The sequence below is a fragment of the Diadema antillarum genome, unplaced genomic scaffold, assembly GCF_040938485.1.
Source record: "Diadema antillarum isolate AM-2024a unplaced genomic scaffold, OU_Dant_1.0 seq00000190_RagTag, whole genome shotgun sequence".
NCBI classification, from domain to species: Eukaryota; Metazoa; Echinodermata; class Echinoidea; order Diadematoida; family Diadematidae; genus Diadema; species Diadema antillarum.
In genome coordinates, this window is record NW_027271254.1 from 352759 (window position 1) to 365294 (window position 12536).

General features: G+C 39.0%; 1 protein-coding gene across 1 annotated transcript in view; it reads right to left on the minus strand.

Annotated features, from left to right (window-relative positions):
• Positions 1 to 3562: 3562 nt before the first annotated feature.
• The window catches only part of LOC139728687 (ras-related protein Rab-26-like), a 43938-nt gene continuing 34964 nt past the window's right edge, over positions 3563 to 12536 (minus strand). Inside the window, exon 3 of the mRNA XM_071639624.1 lies at positions 3563 to 4394. Within this exon, the coding sequence (XP_071495725.1) occupies positions 4254 to 4394 (141 nt within the window). The 3' untranslated portion in view covers positions 3563 to 4253. The remainder of the gene's footprint in view (positions 4395 to 12536) is intronic.

The following is a 12536-nucleotide window of genomic DNA, read 5'->3' on the forward strand; positions in this document are numbered from 1 at the left end:
CAAAGTATGCATAAAATCTGAATATATTACAGAACCCGTCTATTCAATTCAAAATGGCAGCACAGTGGTACAGTGGCATAGTGGGAATGACTCGGGATTCCAGAACAGTAGACCCTGGGTTCATATCTCAAATGGTACACATATATGTACTCGGATGAGACGTTATATCCTGTAGGTCCATCTTCAACACACATATTAACAATTTACCGTACTTGGCAACAGTAGTAGGATATGTATCAACCAGTTGAGGACGGACTGATTTTGCTACGACACACATTTCCCATAGACACCTGCCCGAGTATACTCCGGACTCATCCTCATCGGGTTAAAGTAAAGGGTCCTCCGGGAGAACAGTAAATTGTACTTTCAATACACTGGAGAGGTTTCCCTGGATATTAAACCAATCCCATATGCCATCCAGAGACTAACATACACTGTAGGAATACTGCTCAAGCTACCATTTGCAAAATTATGCTTCTTCAGGCATTACAACAACAACAACAACAACAACAACAAAACATTGTTATGATGCTGTGTAGCAATAATTAGAGATAACTCTGCGTATTTGCATTGTTGTTGTTGTTATTTGGTGACTTTTGTGTGTGTGTGTGTGTGTGTGTGTGTGTGTGTGTGTGTTTCTTCAAAATAAATAACAGGAAATCTATACTGTTTACATCTTACCAGTTAAAGAAGGGATTTCACCCCTCAAAGGTTACGGTGTAAAGAAAAAATGGTTTCATTAGGCTTATTGCATCAGATAATGTGATCTAAGGATCTTCATGTGTACATCACTTCCTATTTGCAGACAAGAATTATATGACAGAATGGAAATATTAAATATTCAAGAAGCTCCTTTTGCAGGAATATTTCCTGGAGTAGAATCCTACATATCCATCAAAACTAAATGCAAGGAATTGGGTGTAATACATCACTTCAATTCTTCCATTAGAACTGTCAAAAACAAGTTTTCATCCTGACGTATATTGGATATATTTCTGTAATTCACAAAACATTGAAAGAAATGGTTAAAACATAATATACACATGTAGTTCTGTATTATCTTGATCTTGATAGGCAGCGCAGCTCAGTGACATCATTTTGATATCATATTCTTCCATTTCTCATCCAATGTGGGTTAGAAAAAATAACCGTATTCATAGAAGCCAGATTACTCTATCGATCACTGGAAGAATCCTTCCTTCATCTCCATAAAAACACATCTAGTGGTGGATCTATGGGGGGGGGGGGGGGGGGGTGTTAGGGGGTTTTAACATCCCCCCATCCCCATGGGCTGTCAAGTGAAAATGTGATCTGCATAGAAAATGCCATCTTGTGTCCAGACCCTTACAATATGTTCCAAGCCCTCTGCCTTGGGCTTAACCTCTCAGACTCTTGCATATATTAAAAGTAATACACAACAGCCATACATTTCTGCATCCCCCCCCCCAACTCTCCCCAACTCACTGCTATGCGGCTTTTGGACATCGCTCCACATCTTCACTGGATCAACCTCCACCCCCCTTAGCAAAAAGCTACATCTGCCCCTTGTACACCTTGAGATGTGACATCTTTGCCAAGTCCAGCTACTACAGGGTGCCTGAAATGCCAATGAATTTGTGATGTAGAATAAATGAATGATGTATTTCCCAGTATTAGGACTTTCTAGCAATCTGCTGTAAATCTCACACTTTGCATAGAAATTAGAACCCACTCCAAGATATCATCATCTTCTTCTTGATATTATGTATATATCACAAATACATTGAATAACACTTCCTGAAATGAAAAACAGAGTCTTCAACAGAGAATAGAGGGACTGCATAGTTCAAAAAGGGTGTGCTAGTTTCCTGCATTATCACAACAGAGTTTAACTTAACCTTTGTAAATTACTCACAACTTATTGACAACTCCTGGATACTTGTCTCTTTTTCAACATTTGAAACTCTAAGCATCAAAACCACTACTACTTCCCTAACCCTCACTGTGCTTTATTCAGCAACTGGCAGACACACTGCTGTAATTTTCTCACCGATTAGCACTGATGTCTGGTAACTAAATTAGTTGTCAATCAATACAAAGTATGTAATCCCCTATTAGCCTTACTGTGTCGCCTCAGCCTTCCTGTTGGTTTGAGGCACATTTGTACACCTGAGTAGACAATGCACCTTTGCAACTGCAAATGTTAAGTTTGGAGGAATTACTGGAAGCTGATGAAAGAGTTTGGCAAGTTTAGCTAAATGTCTAGGCAGATAAAGGGATTAGCAAGTCTACCGAGTATTTGCAAAGATATTTTGGCCATCAAGAAACATGACTGCAACAATCTAACTTTGACGAAATTATTACTCTTGACAAAAAAAGAGAAAATCATGCCCGTGTTTGACAGACATCGAGCACTTGATGCATGGGTTGTTGCACGTGAAACAACCCACCAGCATAAGTGCAGAGACAGTATCGTATTTCTATCTGCTTGTAATATAACACACACAAAAAAGGATTATACCCTGCTATTGAGTGACTATTCCCTGCTTGCCTGGTAATCACATTATAGTTTTCCTTGAATTTTTGCTACCATGAACACTTTATCAGTACTGAGGAATAGATGGCTGGGTGGTGAATGTTGCCATCACACCCAGCTTGTCTGTTTGTTCAGCTCTGCACTACCCATACGTCCACACTCCGTATGTAGAAGTTCAAGTCAGGTCACTGCTTGCTGTGGGTACAAATTATTGAATTTTCCTCTCTTATCCATTCAAACGGACACACAACATGACCACAGAACAATCTCGGTACATAAGTCAACACCCTCTGACACCACAAACCAGCAACAGACTGAACTTTGCCAGAATCGCACACAGCACAACTTCTTTGGTATATCCATGAACCTCATGCAAAGCAGTCATTATGGCCTGGACTTTTAATTCTATTAGCGACGCCTGACTTCTACCGAAAGCAATCACCCTAAAGTCCCGAGGTAATTCATAATTTTTGCAAAACAGCATCTGTAGCTGGCATTCTGTGGGAGAACACTCCTCTGACATCGAGTTAAAGCCAATTTTGTTATTAGATACTGAGAGAGTGTTGATTCAATTTGGTTTATCCCCACCCTCTCACGTTCTATTACTTAGCGGTCTCTAACAATAAGTACTTTAAATACAGAATAAAGAGTTCTGCATCTTTTCAGATACTAGGGAGCTTAAAGATAATATAAAGTTTTGGTACCTCAAAAGTTTCCCTGAGGTTCCTTGTCTTAGTTTGTGTTTCAGGTTAAAAGTACCTTTCATATAACTAACACTGTGAGACTTACTCGCACCAAAGTGCTCTCATGTCTTAGTAATCATGCAATAATGGTTTCGTACAATACGTTGTCGCGGTACCGCGTCGAGTCAAATTAACGGCTCGTTCAAATTTTTCAGAGCGCGCTCTGCTCTGGTACGAAACCATTATTGCATGATTACTAAGACATGAGAGCACTTTGGGGCGAGTAAGTCTCACAGTGTTAGTTATATGAAAGGTACTTTAACCTGAAATACGAAACTCAGGGAAACTTTTGAGGTACCAAAACTTTATATTATCTTTAAGATTTGCGATGTGGACGTTTAGACAATGACTGCATTGGCCGTTTTCTTCTCTCCCTGTGCTGTGATGCAAAGTAGCTTGCTTTAGATTGCGCAAGGATGCCACAGATCAGTGGGACGCAGCCTATACAATGTAAAATGGCGCCCCCATATGATCATTGCATCATGTAGCTCTCTGTGTAGTGAATTTGAGCAGACGCTACAATGGCCCAGACCCGATTGTGAAAACTCAGACAACGCGAGATCAATTTTGATAAGCAATTTTTGCTCATGCGCAGAACAGGTATTTCTCTTTCCTCTGAATGTCCGTGTCGTGAAAATCTAAAGCTCCCTACTACATTTAAAAGGGCAAACGACCCCTGACGACATTTTGCAAGATCTTTTTTCACGCTTAGCCTCGCCAGTGAGCTGGTTTGCAGCAAAGATGCATCGCAACAGAGCTGATAGAAACAGCCAGGGTTTGCTGCATATGAAATTTATCCTTCCCGGTGATAACCATCAATCATTGGCATGGTCATGAAAACATTCATTACTCTCGCTACTCCACCAGAGCTCAGATAAGAAAGAAAGGTGACTTGACCCTCCCCTTCCAAGATATGTTTTTTCTTCATAGACTAAACCTACCAAACATTTGTTTCCCCACAAGCTATGGGTTAATCATGTGGGATATCATTGAGTTCATTTCTCCTTTTTGAGTCCACAGACAATGCAACTGATGAGAAATGAGATGTTTTTTTCCATTGTGATCACGGAAGGAGATATGGAAATGTCACTTACTTGTAACTTGACTTTCGAGCCATCAATGTCGACAACTTTATTCTGAAAGAGCAAATGGAAAAAAGAACAATCACGCATTATGCTATGTATTGTAAGACATTAAAAATCTATCATTTTTTAACTGAAAGAAAAGATGAATTCAGGTCAATTTCCAAAGACATCATATCTTCATTTACGACAAAAAAAACCCAAAAACCTACATACAATATAACTTTTAATCATCTATTGATATCATATTCATACTCCTTAAACAAAGGACAAAATTTCTCTTTGCACACTGATGTCTGTGAACAATGCATCTGGATATCATTCCTTCAGTAGCAAGGGGCTAGGACAGATCAGGGAGGTTACCTTCCTAGACAGATAAAATCTACACAAAAATAGGTTTGAATTTAAAGGGAAAATCCAGTCCAAATATAGATTAATCTGATAAGAAAGAGTAAAATATTACCAGTTCAATGGTAAAATTTTGATCAAAATCAGGTGAAAAATAAGGAAGTTATGACATTTTAAAGTTTCTCTAATTTTTCAGGAAACAGCTCTTGAACAGTCAATATGACACTATGCAAGTGGCAAAGTGAGCATGTCATACCCTCACAACTTGCCATATAGTTTGTACATTATATACATATTTGAAATTTCCAGTTTTTCATTCAAACTCGATTATGCCCGAGGCTCAAATCCTGGTATATCCAACTGATCACTATTCTGAAGTTATTCAATCCGGAATAACATCATATTTTCAGACTTCAATTACAGAAACACTGAATTTTCATCATTTTTTTTTTTTGTACAGGATCAATCGAAAATTGTGAGGTTATGACATGGTTAGCTCACTCATTTGCATATTCATATCCACTGCACAAGAACTGTTTTGAAGAAATTAGCAAAACTTCAAAGTGTCTTCCTTAATAGCAGCCACAGAATGATCTGTTTCTCACTGCAGTGGGCCTGTCGAGCCACACAAAAATGGGTCAGCAGTGCAGTGAGGGCATACAATGCATGCCAATGATGTGGGTGTCTGTCCACGCCCCGGCCTGCATCGAGCGTGCTACATTGTACGATGCATGAATGCATGCGAAACATATAATCGTGGTGCATGCTGTGGGTCAGGCTGAGGTCATGGGTCTTCCCCTTGAGTGGACTAGTCGAGAGGTTTTACGTCTTCCTGAGAACAGCTGCCCCCCTAAAATTGATGTTTCGATCGCGATTATTCAGTACAAATTTTTGCCTCGTTCGACCAGTGATCTGAAAAATAACATTCGGATCGCGATCCAAATCTCACTAGTTTTGCCGTCGGAATGTGCCCAGCATCATGTTGAGGGGGGTCCGGGCGTTCTGTGCTTGGCCTAATCAATACCTCAACCAGCCAGCCCCCTGGAATCTCCAATGTCTGATGCCAAGAAATCACATGTTTGTACTGTCAACATCAATCAGAGTGAAGAGTTCTGCTGCTCCCAGCTACGTGTTGACCTAGTCACTTGAGATTGCACGGCTTAGCTCCAACGCGGCCACTCAAATTGCTGTTTTCACTTTACCACGATCCCACACCTCTTACGATTCTTTCCCTGCTGGCCTAATTACCAGGAATGTCAACAGTTTGGTAGCAAATGTTTGACAGGTGACTAAATGTCAAAGGTCAACAGTGTAAAGAAAGTTTTGTTGATGGATAGTCACGATACTGTTGCTTTGCAGATGCACATTCACAATAATGAAACTGTTTTTACCTTTACTATGCATTGTTTGCCAATTGGCACAAATATCTGGAAAGAAGTTGTCAGCGAAAAGCGATTACCCCGATTCCCCAAATCCTTATTGTGTCACCACCATGGCCTTATTGTTGGGCTGATAGAGGCACTTTGCTACAACTGAGAGGGCCTTGCTGCAGGTATAACTTGTAATTAGATTAAGTTTGGAGGGATTACAGAATGCTGAAGAGAAAATCTTGGCAAGTTCTGCTACATGTTGGCCACATAACAGGTTGATGAGATAACATCAGGAAGCAAATGAGAAAATTCAAAGGAGACGTCGCAAAGAAATGAAAGATACGTTCGAGGATATATTCATGGTAAAAGCAAAAAATAAAATGTGACAGTTGAACGAGTGAAGGACTAACAGAGTCAGAAAGAAAGAGAGAAAGGAATTACAAGTAAAAAAAAAAATGACTTGATAGACTTAAGAAATACAATGAGAGATTGACATATGAACAGAGAGATGGACTAGACAGAAAACAGACAGATAGACAGATAGGCAGACAGACAGACAGACAGACAGACCAGACAGATGGATACGATAAAATGGATGAAAGGGCAAATTGTCTGATGGATAAATGGATCTGTCTGAGAGAGATACTAATGTACAGAAGAAGCAACAGTGAGGTAGGTATAGAGACAAACAACGCTGGATTGGGAATGATTACTGCAAATAGAAACGAAAACAGCAGGGACTGCAAACGTAAATCAGGAGAAACGATCCGAACAGGGGCGCAGACTAATCAGAGAGGAATTAGAATGGCAAACTATTACAGGTGATAAGATGGAAGGGTCGGGAGAAGTGAGCTCCACCTGCAGTGCAATGGTATGTGAAGCTATCATTGCCATAGAAACAGATACCCCCCCCCCCCCCTGCAAAACTTTCAAACCTAAATTTCACATCTACCTCGGATTGTTTACATAAACACCTGTCAAACAGGACATTAATCCTCATTCCTCTGTATAGAGGGGGGAACAGGCATGTATTATTGAGTCTATTTGCGGAAGAATTTTCTCCGCATGTCTTGCTGCTGCCTCTCCCTGCTGTCGGATCACATTACCACGCCGGGGCAAGCAGGCACGGTGTATTTTGGTCCACTTTGAAATGTCAGGGTTGAGTATTGTTGATGCACAGAAAAGGACTTGAGTGTGCTAGAGACAGAAAGAGAAAGAGAGAGAGAGAGAGAGAGAGAGAGAGAAAGAAGGGGGGGGGGGCTGAAGGAGAGAGAGAAAATGAATGTGTGCACAAGATTTAACAAACGGGTTACCCTTGCCTATTGTGATTCGTCTTCCACATACTAATTGCTCGCAGCTACTAATTAAAACTGATAATGCTGGAGGGTGCATTTACCAGGGATTTGAAAAAAGAGAGGAATAGATATTACATGTATATGCTTGGTTTGAATATTTGAGAGTCTAACTTCAGAAATGTTATTTTTGGGAGGGATAGAACACCAACTGATCAGTGAGAGCTGGAGCAAAATTAGACAAGTCAGGAGAAATTTATCGCTGTTTCAACACACCAACAAGTCGTATAAATAGCATCCAATGAGAGCTGTAAAGTGGCCTTTTGAGTTCATGTGCTCATGACACTTTTTTATAACACTTATATCATAGTCCTGGAAAATCTGACTTCCCCGGTCTTGAATGGTGTTGTCAAGTGTAGAGTCCCCAGATGCGTATGTATCTTGAATAGAACCATACAAGAACTTCACCGAAAAAGAGAAGCCACTTCAGGGACATTACAGCAATAAACCGTATGAGTAGCCCCCGGCGATTGTAAGCATCAGTCATTGGACGGGAATAGTTGTTAAGCTGCCCCATTACGTTACCATGCTTTACTCAATGTTCTTCAAATGATGGCTTTTTGCTCAGGGAAAAGAGAAAAGACATCGGATGCAAAAAGACATTAAATTGCAGTCAGGAACACTTTCAAGAAATATGCCAATGTTTCACATGCAGGTTGAAAGTAAGCTATTATCTAACTCAGACCTTTATTGAACCATTGCTTTTGGGTCTCCATCTTTTTTAGTCTGATTAATTCTTCCCAAGGGGTGCATTTTTCTTTACATTTTGAACCACATGAATATGAATCTATTGTACATCATAGTGTTGGGCATTTCTGCCCAGGTCATTTTTTCTTTTCTTTGAATTTTGATACAATAAACTCTAAGTGGACACACACATGCACACATAATTGTACACACACATGTACAAAATAAGAAATATCCTAAAACCTGTCAGGAGATGGTAACTAAAACAGTGGCATCACCCCAAATGAACAACTTAGATAGAAGAAATCTTGTATTGACATTCTACTGTTCATCTCACAAACATATCAACCATTCTTCATTCATTTTCACTTCTTTTTCTGTCCTATCTATCCATGCTTCCAGTACATTGCTAAATACACCTTTTTTTTTTAACATCCTACCTTTTTACACCCTCTTTCTCATTTTTTCTCTGATTTTTTCCCCCTTTCACTTATCCCAATATCATCTGTGTGATTAATCTTTCCCCATTCATATACTTCAAAGTTCATTATTTTTTCTACCATGTTTTCATTTGAGTATTCTAAATTCTTGTCTTTTTCACTTCATTCATTGCCCTTATTTTAATTCCTGTAATTTGTGAACATTTTTCTCACATTGTTGCTGGGTAGCTTCAATATGATTCCATTTCTTCTCTCCACCCCTATTCTACTACATTGGTTTTTCCATGACTATGAAATCATTAGGTGGTGACCTTTTTTAGCTGTCTTTGTTTTTCTCTCTCTCATTCTCCCTCCCTACAATATCTATCTTGCCCTCTTCCTTTCTTTTGTTAGAGGCTGTGATTGTGATCGTGCTTACAGAAATCATATAGTTTAGATTGAGACCCAACTTCAGGTTTCTAACATTTTTTGGTGAGCTAATGAAAACCTCTTACAAAATATGAAAGCGCATGTAATTCCCAGAAGGATTCCATGATTATTTGATGAAAATTGGTTTTCAAATGGCCGAGATATCCAAAAACAGAGCGATCCTAATACAAGGTGGGACCAACCTTTTATTAAGGTTGCTCTTTTTTACCCTGTTTTTAGATGTCTCTGCCATCACAAAACCGATTTTGATGTGGTAAATTTTGAATTCCTTTTACAAAGGTATGCTCTGTATTATTTCATAAGTGGTTTTTTAGTATCTCACCAAAAGTTAAAAGCCCAATCCTCATCTCCACCAATATCATACTATGCCTTTAACCTAATTTCTACATTTTCATGCAAGTGCATGGTGCGTCCCAGCCAAAACCTGACCCAATATAAATTGCACTCTTGACTTGACGTGATATACCATGTACTTTCAGCTGTGAATGATTGGCAGGCTTAAAGGAATGGTATCATTTTGGTTGAGATGGAGGATTCAGATTTCAACTTTTTGCAAGTTAATTTTGAAACTTCTTATGTAATATGAAAGAGCACACAATTCTGAGAGGAATTCAAAGTTTATTTGATGAAAATTGGTTTAGAAAAGGCTAAGATATAAAAAAAAAGTTTAAAAATGATCCTACTAAAAGGTGGGTCCAAACTTTTGATATTTGAACATCTTTGTTTCTGAATACCTCAGCCTTTTCAAAACTATGTTCATCAAATAAACTTTGAATTCCTCTTAGAATTGCATGCTATCTTACATTTCATAAGAGGTTTTTCAGTAACTCATAAAAATGTTGGAAACCTGAAGCCCCATCTCAACAAAAACTATACCATCCCTAAAAAGGTTAGTCAACCTTTCTGAAATCTTTCCCACAATTTTCCATCTTCCACATACAACGTAGTGGTGACTCAATTTGCCAGACCTCATCACATGCTTGATTAGTAAGGAAATGACTTTTGGTCTTCCTGATACACGTCTGATGAGTCCAATCTGTGTGTCATCATATTCCTGTCACCACCTGCCTTGGTTATACCATACTTGATTATACCAAACTCTGACCCATTAATTTGTGTGCATTGTTCGGTGATTGGCACACATTCAGGGGTGCTTTCTATGCCCATTGGTACAGACATCTGGAAACTCATTATCAATTAAAAGAGATTACCTAATCCCCCTAATCCCTTTTGTCCAGTAAAGTTAAGTCTTATTCCTAAATTCCATTTCCAATGCTTTGTACTGTGATTTAACCCGTTGAGGACGGGCTGATTTTGCTACAACACGTATTTCCCATAGACACTTGCCCGAGTATACTCGGGACTCATCCTCAATGGGTTAATTAACAAACCGTTGGCATAATCATAATAATGGATGATATGCATTCATATGCAATATGTGTACAATCTTAGAAGAAACATATTTAAAGGACAAGTTCACCTTCATAGACATGTCGGTTGAGTGAATGCTGTAATATGAATAGAACACATCAGTGAGAGTTTGAGGAAAATTGGACATTCCGTTCAAAAGTTATGAATTTTTGAAGTTTCTGTTCAGTCACGGCTGGATGAAAAGACTACTGTAGCTTGTGATGTCACATGTGTACGATATAAAGAAAGTATAAAGAAAATTCAACATATTTTCACTTTTCTCGCATAACAGAAGAACACTCAACTTCTCTCTTTCAGTAGGCAATGGGAATAATATTACCCTTAACATACGTCAGTAACAAGTCAAAGAAATGTGCACTTTGTTCAAAAAGTAAAGTTTTGTGAAATTCTCTTTTTATTTTCCTTATATCATTGTACGCATGTGACATCATACACTGCAGTAGTCTTCTCATCCAGCAGTGATTGCGCAGATAATTTAAAAATGCATAACTTTTGAACAGATTATCGGATTTCCCTGAAACTTTCACTGATGTGTTCTACTAATATTGTTGCATTCACTCAATCCACATGTATATGAAGGTGGATTTGTCCTTTAAGGGTAGGACAAAATGCAATGTCAGATGAAAGATACACTAGCAAATTGAAGGTATACTAGCAGTGTGTCACCATGGCCTTTCTGTTGGACTGAGGCACTCTAATACACCTGAGTGGGCTTCCAAACTTCACACAGAGGTCGAATTTGGATGGATTTCAGAATGCTGACAAAAAAAGTAATTAATAGATAGTAGATGGAACAGTTGATATGTCTGCTGCTGAATTGTAATACAACATTACAAACAACGCTATTATTATGGGGCATTATGCTTTTATCCTACTTCCCCAAGTAGACAACGGGCCAAGCGCAAACTCATTTCGCTTGCCTAACAGCCACATTTATTTGTCCTTGGCAAGTGTGAGTATGTTTTTGTAGCCCCCTACATGTAACATTTGCAAATAATTCATCATGGTGCTTTCAATCATCATGACCTTTCTGAAAATACTCTGTGCAGATTGACTCATGAGAAAGTCAACTGTACTAAAAAAAAATGAGCAGAAAGAAAAACCATTTTGAAAGCAGTAGAAGTTGATGACAGTATGCTCATATCTACTGCTGATTATAAAGAGAGCACTTCAAAATTGTGAGTGATTACAAAAGGGCGCAGCTCGGACGCAGGCACTGTTCCGCTACGCTTTGCCAAGGAAGCTTGCAGACAAGAAGGCCCTATAGTGTACATAAGTTGATAAAGCCATACATAAACATGTCATTAGCAACCTATTTCAGAACACATTGCATGTTTCTGTATGATTTATCTCCATGCAACATCTACCATATCATATTGAACATATACAGACACAGACACACACAAATATACACATTATGCACATAATGCACTTATATTGAAATATATGCTATCACACAGTTATTCCTGTCAAGTAGGCTGAGAGGGTATTACATAACAGAGAATTGACTTTAATAATGCTTGGTTGTGTTTACCTAGAACACCAGCACTTTGCACAGCTCTTTGGGAGAGTACATCTTCAAAGGTCAAAGGTAGAGATTCAAAGCAGTGGAACTCTATGAAAACTTTTCCTTGGAACACGGATGTTTCTTCAAATTTGGCGTGGACAACATGAATAAGAACACCCCTAACATGCCCTTCTTGTGTGAAGTACCACCTAACTCTTAAAAATTTTGCGTGGACAACATAAATAATAACACTTTTGATATTCACTTCAGGTGAAGTACCACCTTTATTCCTTTCGTTCCATTATTTTTCCACTAAATAAAGAAAGCATGCAGAAAGAGCAAATCATTACAACAATCCTTCCAGAAATTCTTGTCCTCTCTTGCAATGTCTGCCTGATTGACCTTGTTTTCCCCCCACGCTGCGATGAAATCCAATCCTCCACATCACTTCCTCATGATCAGTCTCGGGATACAAACACTCATGGCTGCCAAGGTCAGGACACTAATCGTCACACTCGCAAACCAAACAACCCTCCCCGAAGCATGTCAAGATATCCATACAGCAAGCCACCACCATATCAGAGTTGAATGTCAAAAACTCTCTAAGATACAAAAGGTAGACTTCACTTACA